General features: G+C 45.0%; 1 protein-coding gene across 1 annotated transcript in view; it reads left to right on the top strand.

The window, feature by feature from the left end:
• The first annotated feature begins 7,175 nt into the window (after nt 1-7,175).
• Nucleotides 7,176-18,347, top strand: part of PKHD1 (PKHD1 ciliary IPT domain containing fibrocystin/polyductin) — a 281,842-nt gene continuing 270,670 nt past the window's right edge. The window contains exons 1-9 of the mRNA XM_050971903.1: nt 7,176-7,340; nt 7,909-8,015; nt 9,077-9,154; nt 10,102-10,246; nt 11,676-11,775; nt 13,865-13,922; nt 14,757-14,835; nt 17,011-17,085; nt 17,762-17,826. Of these exons, the coding sequence (XP_050827860.1) occupies nt 7,964-8,015; nt 9,077-9,154; nt 10,102-10,246; nt 11,676-11,775; nt 13,865-13,922; nt 14,757-14,835; nt 17,011-17,085; nt 17,762-17,826 (652 nt within the window). The 5' untranslated portion in view covers nt 7,176-7,340; nt 7,909-7,963. The remainder of the gene's footprint in view (nt 7,341-7,908; nt 8,016-9,076; nt 9,155-10,101; nt 10,247-11,675; nt 11,776-13,864; nt 13,923-14,756; nt 14,836-17,010; nt 17,086-17,761; nt 17,827-18,347) is intronic.

Genomic DNA, 18,347 nt, shown 5'->3' with positions numbered 1-18,347 from the left:
TAGAAGCCTGTTGGTTAAAAAAAGAAAGAAAAAAAGGAAAAAAACAGACAAAAGAAAGTGTCATTTGAGTCCAGCCCTGAGGAATACAGTGGCAAGCCATCCCCTCTGCTGGAGGTGCAGCAAAGCCCAGGAGCAGCCTGCTGCAGGGTCTTTCCTTTCATGTGACTAATACACACAAATCCCCCGTCCCCAGGGGCTGGGGGATCACTGACAGCGGGGACAGGCTGTGAGAAAGGGGTGAGGACAGCCAAACTGTGCTCTCCTTTCATTCACCAGGGTCAGCTGTCCCACCTGTTCCTCCTGCTTAGACATGGGGAGCAGGGATGGATGGAGGGGATGGGGCAGTGCAGCACTCACAGTGAAAACCCTCGAAGGGAAGGAATTCCTTTTTTAAATGAGAAGAAAGTGGGCTTTTGCTACAGAGGTGGAAGGAGAGAGGCTGCAGGGCACAGCAGGGCTGGCATTTGCCTGAATCACTTCTCTGAGAACTGGGGAGCAGGCCAAGAACAAGTTTCCTAATGAAGGACTAATGATGGATGAAGCTCAGTAGGTGCTGGGTTGCAGTTTGATCCCGAAACCCAATCCTCCACCAGCTGTTTGTTTAAGCAAATGCCGAGGTTCACTCCACAGCAGCGCCTGCCCAGGCTTCCCCAAGTGATTTCTTCTGCCCAAATGACACCTCTTGGTTTTGTCCTTCTCTCCAGGGCCCAGCCTGTGCAGGTTTCCTTTAGGATGTTATCCCCTACTTTGCAAAACCTGCAGCAGGCATCTTTTCCCACAGGCACTTGGGATTGTGTCCCTTTGCCCCTGTTTAAACTGAAAGCTGCTTTAGGGCTGGGCACTCCCTGGTGCTGTGTGGCTCCAGAGCACCCAGCACAACAGAGCTGGAGCCTTTTTTGGGTGCTGTTTGGGTGACAAAAAGCCCTGTAACAGAGAGTGGAGGGGTGATGGTCCATCACACCAATGGGAAGTGTGGATGTGTCTGTGAGCAGAGGAAAATCTCTGGGAAGAACTCAACACCTGGAAGTTTTTCACAGTGCAGAAGCAGTTAGTGCTTCATTTGAAATTGCTTTTTTTCCCCTTTTATGACTGTATTTTCACCTTAGGAGGATTTCTGTACCTGTCAGGTGCTGGGGGTATTGAGTCTGGAGAAAAGGTGGCTCAGGGGGACCTTACTGCTCTCAACACCTGAAAGGAGGGCGTAGCCAGTTTGGGTTTGGTGTTTGCTCCCAGGTATCAGGTGATAGGACAAGGAGAAATGATCTCAAGTGGTGCCAGGCTGGATGTCAGGGACAATTTCTTCACTGAAAGAGTGAAGAAAGGGAAGGGAAGTGGTGGAGTCACCATCCCTGGAAGTGTTCTAAAAATGAGTAGATGTGGCACTTTGTGGCATGGCTGAGTCATGGGCATGGGAATATTTGATCAAAGGCTGGACTTGATGTCTTGGATGTCTTCCAATCTTAATGATTCTGTGATGGGTCTGGGAGCCAGGCTTGGCCTTGGTTTTCCCTGGCAATCCCATGTGCTCTGCAGACCCCAAGAGAGCAAAGGAGCATCCTCTACATGGCTGGGAGAAGACCAAAGCTGAACTGACAAATCCCCTGCAAGATGCTGGCTTCTCCTGGCCCAGTTGCCTTGTGCATCCCTGTCATGGACATATTTTCTGAAAAATGCTTTTGCTAGGGTTTTTTCTCCTGAGAAGTTGAGAAGCCTCAGAGGAAAAGAAAAACAATAATTATCTGCTGCTGTGGAATGCAGCAGGTGCATCTTTGATTGGTCCATGTGAGTTGTTTCTACTTGTTGACCAATCACAGGTCCAGCTGTGTTGGGACTCTGGTCAGTCACAAGATTTTATTATCTTTCCATTTCTTTCTTTGGTAGCCTTCTGATGAAATCCTTCCTATTTCTTTAATATAGTTTTAGTATACAATTTTCTTTTAATATATTATATATCATAAAATAATAAATCAGCCTTCTGAGAACATGGAGTCAAGATTCTCATCTCTTCCCTCATCCTGGGAACCCTGAGAACACCACCACACATCCCCAGGGTCCAGCATCTGCCAGGGGCAGGGGGGACCCCACATCCCCTCTGTGACCCACAGGAGATGTGAGCACAAACAAACCCAACCTTGAAACCAAAGAACCAAAGAACCTGTCATTAAAGCAGCTGCACTGGCAATAAATTTAGAATTTAAAGAAGTTCAGTGCCTGTTTAAAATGCAGCAAGAGTAGCTATGGGGACAAGCTCAACAGAGTTTTTATCCTGCTGAAAAGTGACCCTGTAAAGATGTGAAGGCTCCTGGAAGCACCAGCATTTTTCCTCTCAAAGGAAAGTGTTCAATCTCTTAAAAATCAGGTAGAAAAATGGGCCAGGCAAGTCAGGCAGTTCATTTACAGGCTGCAAATGTAAGTAGAAGTAGTGGTAATAAAAGGTGTTAAAATCTCAAAGTCCTAATAATGTGAATATTAAGAATATTCACAATAAGAATCCTTAATGTGGATATTAAGATTTCCAAGGAAGAAAATGCTTTTCTTTTCCTTTGTAAAGGAACAGTAAAAAGAGGAGAAGAAGCCTGAATGCTGAGACATTTGCAATTCCCCATCCCTGGAAGAATTCAGAGTCAGGCTGGAAAGGGCTTAGAGATAGTGGAAGGTGTCCTGCCCATGGTAGGGGGCTGGATCTAGGTAATCTTTAGGATCCCTTTCAACCCAAATCCTTCTGTGACTCCAGGATTCTTGGCCAGGGGCTCTTTCTTCTGATTTGGGGTTGATCATGAGCAAGCTGTATTGGCTTTCTCATACTCAGATCCTTGCTTAGCACCACAGCCCTGCCTCAGCTCACCTCCCCATGGACAGTAGCCTCACCCAGCTGGATTCTGAGGGCCAGCAGGAGGAAGACTGGGATTCAAAGGGAAATTTGATCAGAGAAGGTTTTCCAAATCCCCTAGGTTCCTTTGGAAATCCCAGCTCAGCACCCTGCCTGCTGGTGTCTAATGAGCCTCTCAAAAAAAAAAAAAAAAAGACATCAAACCCCAGGATTTATTATTCATCAGCCCAGCTTCTCAACACCTTCTCTGTGACCTTGGTTGCTAGGAAGTTGGTGTCAATACAGGAAAAGTGAAGTATTAATAGAAAGAAAGAGCAGCTGTAAGACCTCAGCACAGAGCAGCATGGCCAGTGGAAGTTTTCCAGGCCACTGGTAACCCAGCCTTCCAGGAGAGGGATAATGATTTCACACTGAAAGATGGTAGATTTAAATTGGATATGAGGAGGGAATTCTTCCCTGTGAGGGTGGTGAGGCCCTGGCACAGGGTGCCCAGAGAAGCTGTGGCTGCCCCTGGATCCCTGGAAGTGTCCAAGGCCAGGCTGGACAGGGCTTGGATCAACCTGGGATAGAGGAAGGTGTCCCTGCCCATGGCAGGGGGTGGGATGAGATGAGCTTTAAGGTCTTTTCCAACCTGGACCATTCTGCGACCCTATGGTAATGCCAGGCTGGAAAGCAGAGATCTCTCCCTGTGTCTGGAAAGCAGGGATCACAGCCCTGGGTCTGGATGCTGTCACTGAGCTCAAGCAGTTTCCAGCTGTTTTTCTTTACTGTGTGTCCAGCACGGCACACCCTGCATTGGAGGGGAAGCTGCTTATCCAAAGATAAATCCAGAGAAACACAGTGCTGCTGGCCACCAAGTGGCATCAGTCCCCTGGAAACCTGATCTAGGGAGTGACACCCCTGCCCAGGACAGGGGGCTGGAATCGATGAGCTTTTTGTCCCTTTGAACACAAACCATTCCATGATTTTATGATTCTATCATTTCATGCTCCAAGAATGAGCTCCATTAGTCTGGCTTTCCCCTGGGATGGGTTTTTCTCTCTTTACAGGGGTGGGTGCAGGAATTGTGCATTCCCACCTCATTTCCTCATGCCAAGGCCTGACTTTGGCAAGCAGGAGGAAGGGAGGGCTGCTGCCCTTGATGCGGGGTGATGGATACATCAGCAGGGCTGGGGGGGAGGAGGGGATTGCAGTGGCTGCAGACAAAATTGTTAAACCTCTCCTTATCCCACATTATCCTCCCCTCAGCTGTCCCTCTGGGAGGTGCCATGTGGTGTCCAACAACTGCCACGTTCCTGTCGCGAGGTGGCCGCTGTGAGACGGAGGGGGCAGCATGAGGGGACCCCTCATCTGGCTCCTGCAAGGCTCCTCCATCCCAGAAATGCTCCAAGTCCTGGGGAAACAGAATCTTTCCAGGCTGCTGCCTCTGAAAAAGGCGCCATGGGAAGTGTCATCCCTGCCTTACACACCAGTGAAGCTGTTTAGCCCAAATCATGCTCTGGTGAGTGCAAGAGCTGGGAATAGATCCCACATCTCCTCTTGCTGTGCTCCCTGCTTGAACCTGGGCTTTTCCTCAGGCACAGGGAACTATCACAAAACACTCCTGGGCCTGTGTCGGGCAGAGCAGTGGCAGCCTGGCCACTCGTGGGTGGTATTTCAAGCGTCAGACAGGTCTGTGATGGCTCCATGCTTCCATCTAGTGACAAAAAGCACTGCTCACCCATCCTCCTGGCTCTGCCTCCTTGCTGGTTCACTGCAGGAATCGCTCAGGCTACAGATGCTGAGCCTGTCCATAGGGCTATTCCCATTTATTTACTCAAAATCTAAACCCCTAAGTGAGTAACTCCAAACAAACAAAACAGGGGAGAAGTTTTCGAGCACAACTGTCCTTTGGCAGGAAAAAAGTGACTTGCATGTACATACAAACATGCACTTGCTCATCAAAATGTGCTGATTTCCTCTTTAGTGGGTAATGTCCCTAAAAACAGACATCAGCCTGTGGTGACAAAGAATTTACATATCCTATAGGAAGGCTCCTTTGTGACTTGGCCATTCCTCTCCTGCTCTGAATTCTAAGCCTGGGTTTCTGGTGATTAAGGACAAGTTTTTTCATAGAATCATGGAATACAGAATGGTTTGGGATGGAAGGGACTTTAAAGCTCATTAGTTCCATCCTCTGCCATGGGCAGGCACACCTTCCACTATCCCAGGTTCTCTCAGCCCTGTCCAGCCTGGCCTTGGACACTTCCAGGGATCCAGGGGCAGCCACAGCTTCTCCAGGCAACCTGTGCCAGGGCCTCACCACCCTCACAGGGAAATCTTCCTAATATCCCATCTAACTCTGCCCTCTGTCATTTCAAGCCCTTCCCCTTTGTCCTGTCCCTCCAGGCCCTTGTAAACTGTTTGTGTCCATCTTTCTTGTAGGCTCCCTGCAGGTGGGTGCAATTAGGTCACTCCAAAACCTTCTCTTTTCAAAGCTGACTATTCCCAGTTATCTCAGCCTTTTCTTCCATCCCTTCAATCATCTTGGTGGCCTCCTCCAGACTTGCCCTTTCCCTTTCTTTTCATGTTTCACCTCCTTCATGGGAAGAGCTCCCTATGCATTGTTTTATTTAATCTGTGACTTTCTGCAAAGAATAAACACCTCATCCCAGCCAAATCCTTCTGGTCTGCAAACCTCAGACATTTGGCTGAGATTTCCTGGATAAAAAACTCCTTAGGATTGGATCACAAAGTGCTATGGATACTACTACCAATACTAATAGTTTTTGCTATTAGTATAGCAAAAGTATAGACTATGACCTAGAGAGTCTGAGTGACAGAGCGTGTTGGGAGCAGCAATAAACCTGCAAATAAATCTGCAAACCTTCGACATTTGGTTGAGGTTTTACTGGATAAAATGTTTCCTTAGGATTGGATCACAAAGTGCTAAGGATGCTAATACCAATACTAATAGTTTTTGCTGACTAGACTACGACCTGGGGAGTTTGAGTGGCAGAGTGTGTTGGGAGGAGCAATAAACCATAATGGCCCTGATCAAACTCACCTGGGACCACCCTGCCCGGCCTGGCCATGGTTCCAGAGCACAATTTAACCTCATCTGTGGCCCTGTGCTCCCTCTCTGAGCTGCCTTTTATTGGGATCATGGGCTCGTGTTGTAGCTGAGCACCCTGCCCTGCTCCTCTTGTTTCTGAGGGGGCTTCCTGAAGGGACCTTGCACCTGGTCCATCCCTTTATTTGGGGCTGTGAGTGGATCCTGTTACCAGCATCTCTTTCTGGGTTCAAGTTGTCATCCTTGAACAGCCTCTTCTTTAGCAATAGTTTTTTGTTTGAGAATTCCCTCGAGTTTAATCTTCCTTCTGACCACATTTCCAGTGCAATTCTGCTAATGAGTAAACTGAGTGTAGATCACTGGTGGGGTTAACTCACAATGGGTTCCTGTAATCATTGGCTGAGACACTGGGGCTTGGCCTAAGAATAAACCAAGCACAACTGGTTCCACTGCTGGGCCGAGCTCCAGAGCTCCCCGAGGGTTGATTGCCCATGACTTTGTGCCACTGAGTCTCTGAATTGAGGCTGAGCAAGCCTGTTCCACCTCCCTGTGGGGCTGAGGTGAGAGCATGGGCACATTCTGCTGCTGTTTGGTGTGTGGTAACTCATTAAACCTCAGTTATGCTGCGGGGTCTGGGAGCTTCCTGCAAATTTCAGTGGAAACTTCCATGAAGGTTTCCATACCAGGGCAGGGGCTCAGCAGCCCATGGAGGGATTCCATCAAAATCCATCTAGGCTTCAAAGAGAAGAGGGCAGAGGTGGGAGCAGAGATGATGCTCAGTGTCTGGGGGAGGCTGGATTGCATCTTCCCAGGAGCCAAGGCTCTCCAGGGCATGCATGATAACTCTGGGAAAGTCCACTGCCCTCTTTTCCACAGGCAAAAAGACCTGCAGGGTTAAAGCTACTTGAGAAGTGGTAAGGGATCTAAGCACCCTTTGGGCAGAATTCCCAGCAGATGCTGTTTGGAATACCATGGAAAAACTGAATTAATAATATGTAAGGGAACCTTGAAGTCTACTTGCTGTAAAAGTCAGTCCCAGATTGAACATCAGCATATCAAGAAATAGTTTTTCTGTCATGCTGTAGGAGGGGAAAAAAAGAGGATTAAATGGATTAATTGTACTCTTATTGGAGGACCTAACCATATACCAGTGGAAGAGCAATCCCAGCTTAATTTTGTTATTGTTAGTAAAGTCTTGGAACAAAACAGTTAATAGCAGCAAGTAGCTTAGGTTAATAATTAAGCACCCTCAGTGGACAGCTCTGAGCTGTCTGTGAAGGGATTTGAGCCTTTTGGGAAGCTTGTCTGGTGGGTTTCAGCACTGGGCAGAGTGAGTGACACAGCCCCAGCCTGAAATCTGTGACAGAGCTGGTGCCAAAGGGATGGAGCTCTTGTGCTGGTATCAGAGCCCCTGCACTTCACTCTTCAGAGGAATGGAGGAAGAACAAATTGAATAAGGTAAGCAAAGCCAGAAAAACTCCTAAAAAGAATAGCAATATTAAATCCAAATGATATTTTCTGCACCTGCATTGAAATGCAGCATTCACTTGTGCTGGACTCTGCCCCGTGCACTTTGCAGTGTGTTAAAATGTGCAAGAAATAGAAAGTGGTGACAGTGGGTCTTGTGGTCCATAAGCAGTAGAAACCAGGTTTGATGGAGCTTGGAGCAACCTGGTCTGATGGAAGGTGTCCAGGGGGTTGGAACTGGGTCATCTTTAAGATCTCTTCCCACCAAAACTATTTTGTGATTTAAAAATGTGGCTAAATTAATGCACCCATGCTTTTTCCATACCGGGGGTGAAGACAGGAGAAGTTGGCAGTCTGTCTTTAAATGTTAGAACAGCTCCTGTCATGGACTTTATAAAGGAAATGTTTGATATCACTGGCTATGACAACAAGTAAGACCTGGTCTGCAGGTACTCAAATGTTTATATATTAAATTATTAGAAGAGTTCACAGCTATTGCTCCCACAGATTTGCAGTGAGAAGAAAGAATACAGATTTTTTTTTTTTTTTTTTTTTAAAGTCACAGGGAAGGTCCTGAAGCCAGACTTTTGTGAATTCCTCATCCAGTGTTCAAGATGAACTTTTGGAGAACATTCCTGCTGAGTGCTGGGCTGATATTCATAGCAGGTGAGTGAAGGAATGGTGTTGTCTCCAACCACACCCGCAAAATCCAGTGGGGATTGGACACAGACTGCCTGTGAGTACTGGAGAAGAACCTCTAAAGGGTGTTGAAAAATATGGAATGTTGACTGTAGCACACTGGACATTGTCTACCATTATTACTGGTTTTCCATGGCATTGTTTCCATAGCCATAGAGGAGGTTTCTGCATTAATTTTAATTCTCTGTGTTCTACCTGAGTTCATATCATACCTATTTTTTTTTGTTTACTTGATGATAAGTATGTCACTCTCTGCATGTTGACATTAAGGATTCATGATGCAAAAGTGTCCTATATTTGGCTTTGGTGATCAATACTGATGTTTGATCAGATTGCATCCAAATATAGCTAAGAAGCTGGAAATCTCCTTAAATGTTAATCAGGAAAGTGGATATCACCACAAAATGACTTCTGGAAAATTCTGGTCAGTGGCTGCATAAAAGGAAGCCTGGTTAATTTCTGAGCTTCAGAGATTGAGGGTACCCAAAATAAACCCTAAATTATCTGAGGAATTTGGTGTCTTTATGGAAAGCATGGCATAGCAGGTTATAGGTGATTAACATCATGAAGCAGGAGCTCTTTTCCAGGCCTGAACGTCTCTCCTAAGGACTTCAGAAGTAAATAGCTGGACAGGCTGTCTGGAAGCCAGAAAAGGATATATTTTGTAGGCACCCTTAATTTTGGTAGGGTGCACAGAACTCAGCAAACACATTTCTTTGAGAGATGAAGGGATAAAAATGATGTTTATCATCTTTAATTCTTGAGGATGACAGGAGGCTCAGGCTGTAGCTTGGTTCACCAAGCCCTAAAGGCATCAACACCTCCCTGAGGGGAGCTGTAAACAGGGGAGAGTGGTGGGAGAAAAGGATGAGAAAGATGATGAATTTGGATGATTTGAGAAAGAGAAATGGCATGAAGGGTGGGATCACAGGGAGGCAGCTCTCAGGTCACTGTGTCTCAACGTGAATAAGGTTTTTAAAATATTTGCATTTCCCTTCAGCCTGATGGAGCTGGTTTGTTTTTTTCAGGGACAGCCTCAGGATCACTTGTGAAGCCCCAGGAGGGCAGCATTGCTGGGGGAACATGGATTACCATCACCCTGGATGGTGAGCTTTAAATTGAGGAATTATGTGTTGAAATAGAATCATTGAAAGGATTGAAAGGGATCTTTAAAGTAATCTTGTACCACCCCCTGCCATGGGCAGGGACACTTTCCACTATCCCAGTTTGCCCCAAGCCCTGTCCATCCTGGTTTTGAACACTTCCAGGGATGTCAAAATAACAGATAATCATCTCCCTTCTGAGGTTTGTGGTTGGAGTGACAAACCCTACCCAACAGAGCCACAGGCTGTAACACTCATAGCATGAAATCAGCTTGAATTGATGACTATAGAAGTTATTGCTGAAGGTTTATTTCTAAGCAACAGAAGTCAAAATGTTGACTTTATTTTTTTCAGATGTAGGCCTAGAAATTTCTTCCCTGCTCCTGCCCTTTTATTGAAGAAAAGCTAAAAATCTGCCCTCATCATAGCTTCTGTGATGCTGGAGCATTTTAAAACTCTTATGATAAACATGAGATCTGAATAAAAATTTCAGAAAATTACATCTTATGCCCATTTTGGCCCCAAACCAACTGTAATAAGCTGGATCTGATTTTCCACAGTGATGAATATGTATTCATTGTGAAGAGAGTTGTTTTCTGAATCAGCTGTGCATGGTCATTAGCTGGCACAGGCTGCCCAGTGCAGGGGTAGAGTCACTAGGGGGATTTAAAAATGTGTGGAAATGCACTTGGGGATGTGTTTTTTACCCTTCCAATCCTCTCCCCCATTCCCCTGGAGGGAAAGTGAGTGAGTGGCTGTGTGGGGCTGAGTTGACAGCTGGGGTTAAACCACCACAACACGAAACTACACAAACATGGTTTTAAACAGCCTGATCAAGGGCTCTAAGCATTATTCCTAGAGAAGCTGGGTTATACCTCCAAAACTGCTCATTGTGTGACTGGGAGGGATCCTGTCCTCACAGAGCTCTTCTGATTGATTTTATTGCTTAGGCTCAGCATCCCACCAGGTAGAATCTGTCTCTCCAGCCAGTGCATCCCACCTGGAGGTGTCCCTGGTGCATCCAGACCTGCCCAGGCTGCCGTGTGATGTCTCTCCTCTGTGTTTGGGCTGGCCCACCATAAGGTGCAGAACAAGGTATGAGCCATGGCTACACTGTGGGTGAGACCTTGCCCTTTGTCAAACAGGATCCTCCTTTTCCTTCAGTGTCTGCACAGGAAGTTTGGGAGTTGAAAGAATTCCTGTGGTGTTGGAATCTGAAATGTAGGGAATTCTCAGAACTTTGGGCCTGTAAGCCAAGATTTAGAATTAAGCACAGGATTTGATCTGAGACTTTGGAAAAGGCTCCCAAATGTAGGTATTAGATGTGAGAATGTGGATTTTTGGTGTTTAAAACAGAGATGCATTAAGTTAAAGTAGAGGAAAGTTTGGATTTTTAGATTATTGTGCTGTAGGTTTGTGTGTTATAACATGATTGACTAATAAAACTTACACTGTAGTATGAGTCTATAAGACAAAATATTTAAGGATTGGGTTAAAAGTATAGATATTCCTGTTGAGAGTGTTTTATTGGTTAATAAATTCTTAAGAGGTCTTGTGACCTTCTGAGCCATGCCGTGAGGATGGGAGTTGAGCTCCCCTTTCTTGCTTATGAAGAAGATAAGAAAAATAAATCACATTATTTAAAACAACTCAGAAGTCCTGTCTCTAACTAATTCAAAATTCCTTCACAAATCCGCATGCTGTGGCCTCACTGAGCACCTGCTAACCTGGGTTGATTGATTTTTGTTTTCAATTCATGAAGCACAAGGATCCCTTGAGGCATGAGGGTCACTGTGAGGTTTCTTGGGCAGTCCAGGCTCAGACCTTGAGAGGTTTGTAGACATCTAGCTCTCAGGTGCAAAACTCCTGAGAAAATCTCGGAGGAGACTCTGCTTTTGGTGTCCTTGACCTGTCCAAGGTGATAGAGAGAGGTTATGAATAGAAGAGGAAATAAATATGGTTCCAAGCTGGGCAGTTTGAGCTGCCTGTTTTCTGTCCTGTCATAGCTTTAACAAAGGTGGTTGGACTGGAAAATTGGGGTCTGAAGAGGGACCTAATGGGACTCTTCCATATTTTTCTGCTATGATTTGGCTGGGAGTTAATTCTGCTGGGTGCTGTGCTGGGAAACTGTGAAACAAGGATGCAGCACTAATTTATGGACCAGGATCAAGATGCCCTGCAGATCAGGGATTCATTTTATTACTAATGAATAACAATTATTTTCTGTGCATGCCTAATGAGAATGCTTATGTTCTGCATTAACAATAAGTTAGGTGGGGTTCCAATGCAGCCCTATCACCTTCTGCTCTTAGCTGTGATTTCTTGCTGTGCTCCCACATTTCTTTTAACTTGTCTTTTTAAAGTTTGGCTTCACATGTGTGAAGTTTGGGCTGTCAGTGTAAAGCTCCTTTTCCCTATGGAAATCTCAGTGGGCTTGCTGTGAATGGAGACTCTTTAAAGGACTTGGTGTTTCCTAAACCCCACCTGTATAAAAATAATATAATACACATTTTCTTCCACCTAGGTCTTCCCCCCAGGAGGGTTTGTACTATGTGGAGGTGACCTTTAAAGGACATGTGATAAACAACCTGACTGAGGTGGAGAAAGAGAAATATTCTTTCAAGGTAATCACCAAGTGCAGAAGTGAGGATAAAGAATTCAAGGTATTGAAGGGAGTGAAGCTTCAACATTGTGTCACAGGAAATATGTTTAAATGGATGGAATCATGGAATCGTTTGGGTTGGAAGGGACCTCTAAGACCATTCAACTCCAACCCTAAGCTAAAGAAAGATGGGGAGAGACTTTTTGCTAGGGCATGTTAGAGGCAGAAGCAGGGGGAATGACTTCAAACTGAAAGACAGTAGGTTTAGATTGGATGATTGAAAAAACTCTTCAATGTGAGGCCCTGGCACAGGTTGCCCAGAGAAACTGTGGCTGCCCCATCCCTGGAAGTGTTCCAGGCCAGGTTGGATGGGGCTTGGAGCAACCTGGGACAGTGAAAGGTTTCCCTGTCCATGGCAGGGGCAGGGAATGAGAAGGTCTTTAAGCTCCCTTCCAACCCAAACCATTCTGGGATTCTGTGATCTCTTGCAGAGCAGAATCCTTAACCACGACTGTGTGCTTTGGGATGAGGCCTGGTGTTTTTGAAAGTCACATCCCACCTCTGTGCTAAGTTTGAGCAAAAACCCCAGCATTTTCAGTAAATTGCACATTAAAGCTGAAGAGTCATTGGGTGGTTCAGCTAGCTTAGAGAGCTGATGAAAAATCACCAGGGGATGCTGTTAATGAGACACATTCCAAGCTAAATAAACCACAATGTGTCTCTTTGCTTTGGGACTGGGCCCTGGGAGCTACACATATTAAAATTAATTTTGCCTCCATGTTAGATTGGAAAAGCTGCTGCAGGCACCAACAAGTCTGAGCAGCTCACAAGACTCTGTCAGCAGTGGCCCCAGTTTCATGCTGCTTTTGGCTTCTCTCTCCACATCTTCTGCAGCCTGGGCTATGGTGTGGTGTTGCCTTTGCTCCCAGAAGTGGCCATTTCTGGTGGAAGTTTGGGGCTGCTCATTCCTTTTTAACGTGACCAGGAGGGAAGGCAAAGGCTGAGCTCTGAAAGGGAATGGGCTTCGAGGAAAACTTAGGGAAAAAACTGATATATGCAGTGGTACCTTTAAATTACTGCAACAAATTAATTTTTTATGATATTTATTGGGCTGTGAGCAGCATCTGTAAGTGCCAGTGACATCATGAGAGGGCTCATAAAGGAGGTGGAGAAGATGAGCATGTCCAAAAAGGATGGGGAAGGGTCTGGAGCACAAATCTGATGAGGAGCAGCTGAGGGAGCTGGGGGGGCTCAGCATGGAGAAAAGGAGGCTCAGGGAGGACCTTCTCACTCTCCACAAATCTTTGAAAGAAGGATGCAGCCAGAAGGGGGTTGGCCTCTTCTCCCAGGTTACGAGATACAAGATGAGCAAATTGCCTCAAGTTGCACCAGGGGAGGTTTATATTGGATATTAGGGAAGATTTCTTCCCCAAAAGATTGTCAAACACCAGGGAAGTGGTGGAGTCACCTGCCCTGGAGGGATTGAAAAGCCATGCAGATGTGGCATTTGGGGATAGGTGTAACTGGATTTAGCAGTATTGGATTAACAGTTGGTCTTGATGATTTCCAAGATTTTTTTTCCTCAGAAGTAAAGGTGGTCCTTTCCCCAGAAAATCTCTGTTGTATTGCTGTAAGATGGGCCAAGACAAAATCTTTGCTCCCCTGCATTAAGATACCCAAAAAACTTGCCAAAAAGTGGCTGAAGTATTTCACATCTATGATGATGGAATTGCTCTAAAGGACATACTATTGGGAAGAAAAATGGTGTCACCATCCAAGATAAAATGCAGGTTTTAACCTCAGCTAAAGCATGACTTAGAAATTTGATAGTGTGTTAAACTGTGTCTTCTGACATTGGATCAAGCCAGGATGGACAATCTGGGCACAAAAGATATAAAAATATCACTATTCCAGACTGTGAAGGGAGAGGGGGTAAGAAGGGAATAATTCTCCTTACTCCTTTCCCAGAGCAGGAATCTGCTACAGAGACCAAGTGTGGAGTGTGAGATTCTGAAATGCAGCTGCTGGCTGTGTTGTGAGCAATGCACCCTCAGGTGGGGCTGGACTGCTGCAGAAATAGCTGACATTTCACTGCAAATTTCTCTTTGCAGTTCTCAGCTGAGCAGACCCCTGTGGTTTACCAAATTAATCCATCATCTGCCACCCCAGGTATGGGACCTTTCTTTAATCTGTGCTGCCATACAGACCTTTTGCTTATTGGGGTTTTAGATCAGACTTCAAAGTCGCATGAGAAGTCATTCACTGGTTTTGGTCTGAAAAATTAACTGGAATATGGCAGATTTTCCCCCCCTATTTCTATTATTTCTGTATTTCCAGGTTTCTTTAGATGAAGTTGAAAGTTTGATCCTCAAAGTCAAGATTAAACAAAAGATTTTGGTCTCTCAAGAGTTCAGACAGTCACATGGATGATTGTATCACACAGATGCACCTCAATCTAAATCAATCCCCAATTTCTAATTGTGTTCAGCTCTGGATTCTTGTGCCTTGCTTTAGGGTGTCAGTATGGAGGTTTCTGTGTGTTAGCTGGATGGATGTTTCACCTCCCAGTGTGAGTGAAGAGCAGGAGAATAATCTGGTCACTGATATGCCAAGATCCTTCTTTAGACCTTCACCCTGTCTGGTGTACAAATTATGTAACTTTGGTTGTCTTGTGAGATTCTGCAGTGGAATTGGGTTAGAAAGTGGGGTTTAGCTAACAAAAGAGATGAGGAAAAATTGTCAGCTCTGTGTAAATTCAGATCTGCAAAAAAATTTGGAATGAGTTTGGGTTTTTTGGGTGGGAAACAAAGACGTGTGCTTTGAGAAAAGTGAATTAAGTGCAAAATCATCTTGAGCTGTGGTAAAAGCTGAGAGTACATTCAGTGCAGGAACCTCTGCAAAATCTATAAAGACCATTAATTCCTTTTGCTCAGCTCAGAAAATCTGCAAATAAATTCTCTGCTTTTAAAAGATTCTCTTCAATTTCCATTTCCTCTTAAACAGGAAATTTAATACAGATTCATGGGAAGACAATTGCTGGCAGATATGAGACCCTGGACTTCAATGTGGATTATATTGATGGGTAATTATGAACACTCAGCTATCTGCTGCAGTCCCTGTAAATTGGCATTTCTTCCATCAGCCTCCTTGACAGCAATAAATTGCAACCAGTTGGCCCAGAATTGCCATTTACTTCCTTTGTGGTTTATTGCAGCTCATGAGTTGGGCTCCAGCAAACTTTGTTAATCTAATTGCAACTGGTCCATTAAGCTGGTTGGTTTGTTTACTGGCAGCACAGTCAATCACAGCTCAGTGTGAATTGTACTGTAATTGCAGCTGGCTGCTGTAGATTTTATTTTGACTAGCAAATTAAAATTTAACTAATTAAAATAATGTCAGAGTTGAAAAGTTAAATAAATTTTCCCCTTTCCATTTGTTTTTTTTTTTTAAGAAAGAAAACTATTAGTTTAAAGCAGATGCTCTGATGAACCAGAAGACTAAAGAAAAGTATTTTGAAACAAAAGGCTTTCTTGTTCACTGCTTTAAACACTCTGTAGTTGTTTTCTTGTTCTCAGAAGTCTGAGATTTTTTTAATGTTGCTTCTGTGGTTACATGCAACAGAGAGAAGCAGTAAGGTTTAAACAAATCTTATTTTAGGACAGCAGCCCCTTTAAACCCAGTGAATCCAAAATGAGCACCAACACTGTCCTGCTGTGTGTCATATGTATTTCCATATGTATGGATATGCCACCAAATGTTAATTTACGATTTCTGTGCAAGTGGCAGTGAAGAACTAAGCCCAGGTAAGTATTTTTAAGATAAATTATTAAACCACAGTTACTCTGCTGGCAGTTTAAGGATCATTTCAGGAGCCAGGAAAGGTGTGTATTCTCAGTAGTCAGAAATTTTAATTGAAGCATCAGATATTTAACACCGACATACTTTTTAATTACTTCTCAAGCTGATTGGAAATGTCCCTTGCTAAGGGATTAAACTCCCTGCTGGCATGAAGGCAGGTCCAGTGCAGATTGCTGCCATGCCATCCCCACACTGTGCACATCAGCAGCCTTTGTTTGGGATCTATTATTGTTTTACCTGCCTCTGGTGGAGCCCTGGAGCTTTGATGGGAGGGAGGAAAGGCTGCTCTGTCTGAGCACAGGCTGGACGTGCCTGCCAGATTACTCATTTACAGCTCAGCCTCACCAAAAGGAAATGCCCTTGAAATCCCAGCATACCAGACAGGTTCCCTTTGTAGCTTCACATGAATAATTTGCCCATTTTTGGTGTGTTAGGAAATAGGTACCAGGTGGGGACTTGGACTTGACCAGAGCAGTCTGCCACTCAGTCACGCTGATTTGGGATTTGGAGCAAAAAAAAGGGAATGGTTTTTATGCTTCCGAGTGTGTTCTGCACCTTTTTCCATGCTTTGTATGGGATGCACTGGTCCAGTGGTGCTGAACAAACATTTGGCAGCACTGATATTTTTTTTTAGTCTTCCTTAAAAGGAATGGTTCTCAGTATCAGCCACCTGTACTAATAAAAGCAAACTCTTTTAGGAAAACCTCATAAAACTTCATTCTGTAACATGGGCCATAGAAAACTGCATTGTGAGGGATGGGTCATCACAAAGTGTTTGCATTACAGGTTTTAATTACCTATTTCCTTTAATTGGCTGTTAATTCTCAAAGAATCATTGCCAGCCTTTGCTTACTCTGCTAATTACTCTGAATTTATTTCTCTCACCTTCTTCCTCCTCTCCAATGGAAGTTGTCCCATACTGATTCTTGAAGGAACACATATTTAAATTTTTATTAGGAGCTTGGGTGATTTCTGCTGGAAGCTGTTTGCAGTGTTTTTCCTCAATGAAATAAAGAAATGTCTGAGCTGCATCTTGATTGTAGTTGCTGTAGGTGGTGCTGCCTGCTGGTTTGGAAGGTGTGGGTGGGTATTGCCCTCCTGGAATTCAGCCTTGCCCTCAGAGAGGAGGGATTGGATCATTCAGGGCTGGCATGAGGTGTCTTCAAGAGGCCCCTGCTGCACTCTCACAGAGCTGCAGCTCCCACAGTAATTGAGGAATGCACTTTGCAAGTGCAGATATGAGAGATTAGGGCATGTCCCATTTTCTAGAAGGTTAATGAATGTTAGGTACAAGTGGGAGAAAATTCCTGTCCCTTGAGAAAACATTGACTGCTGATTTTAACAGGACCATGTTTTCATCTGCATCACACCATATCTTCCCTGTTTATTTTTTGCCCAGGCCAGCTCTTCTTACATCAGAAGGAGATGGATGGACCAGTCTCTGCTCTTTTGCTGACAGGAGAGCTGGAACCACGTCAGTTCTGGTTTAGTTTGGGTTTGTGTTGGTGCAAGGGTTCAGCACAGCTTGTGCACAAAAACATTTGTGGCTTTTGGAGAAACTCTTCTGCTTTGGCTTAAAGTGGAGGCAGAGCCTGGGGAGTTATGGTCTGTGATGGGGTGGGTGAGGGCTGCTGGCTTTCTGCAGCTTCAAATGCTTAAACATAAATGTGAGTTAATGGTGGGAATTGTATCATTCCACGGCTCCAGAGGGTTGATGTAGTGCCAGCATATCTGGCACCTGCTCATTCTCACAGTTTAGGAACCTGCAGAGGAGCAAGAAAAGGGGAAACATTTTGTCCTTCTATTCACCCTCCCCTTGTGCCTGCACTTGTCCCTGCTCAGTTTTTAATTTCAAGGGAGGGTTTGGAAGGCCACCAACAGCATCAGCTTCTGGAAATAGGTGTAAAGGAGCCAGGCTGAAGCACTGCTGCTGGAAGGCATCCTCCTAAGCTGCTGAGCTCTTGCTCTTTAGTGGGAAGATGGGTTGTTCCTCTCCCATCTCACCTGCTTCACTCCCAGGTTTCCAAAGGCAGCAAACCATGACTATCTTGGGTGTATAAGCCCACATCTTCTATTGGTTATCTGATTCTACTATATTTTGCTTTTTCTTTTGCTCTCAAGGCTCAGTGAAGTCCTTTGTCTCTCCACAGTTACCCTGCTCAGGTGAAGGATGGACTGGGGACCCTGCAGTGCCGGGTGGAAGGGAATCACATAGGTTGGTGAAAAGGGGTAAAAACCATGGGTTTCTGTCATTCCTGCAGCTCCAGAGCATGCAGGGAGGAGGGTGTCTGTCGTGAGTTTCTGTTCTGTCTCCAAAGCTGGAATCTGGCTCAGGGCTGAGTCCATAAAAGCAGCTTCAGATCAAGGCTTGCCAGCCTTCAGCACAGCCCCTGCCCTGGTTTGTGTCCTCTGCACAGCCTGGGAGAGCATGAAAGGGAACCATGATGTGATGTGGGCACTGCTGACAGCCAACCGTGGGATCTGGGGTCCTTGCTGAGTTTCCTACTTTAATCCTTCTTGTCTGTGATCTCCCTTCCCTTCAGTGCTTTATTAGAGGAATAAATCAGGTGTTACCTTCTATTCACTGCCTTCAGTAGCAGGTGGGATCCCTTTCATTTTTCCTCACTTCCAAGCACCCTGAAGAAACTTTTAATTTCTTTTGGAGGCTTTGAGCTCCAGCCTTCCTGTTTGGGAAAGATATAGTGAGTTAAATATGTAAAATAGATTTTCCTTACT

The sequence above is a fragment of the Serinus canaria genome, chromosome 3, assembly GCF_022539315.1.
Source record: "Serinus canaria isolate serCan28SL12 chromosome 3, serCan2020, whole genome shotgun sequence".
NCBI classification, from domain to species: Eukaryota; Metazoa; Chordata; class Aves; order Passeriformes; family Fringillidae; genus Serinus; species Serinus canaria.
Note: the sequence above shows the minus strand (reverse complement) of the source record. Positions and strands in the feature narration are given on the sequence as shown.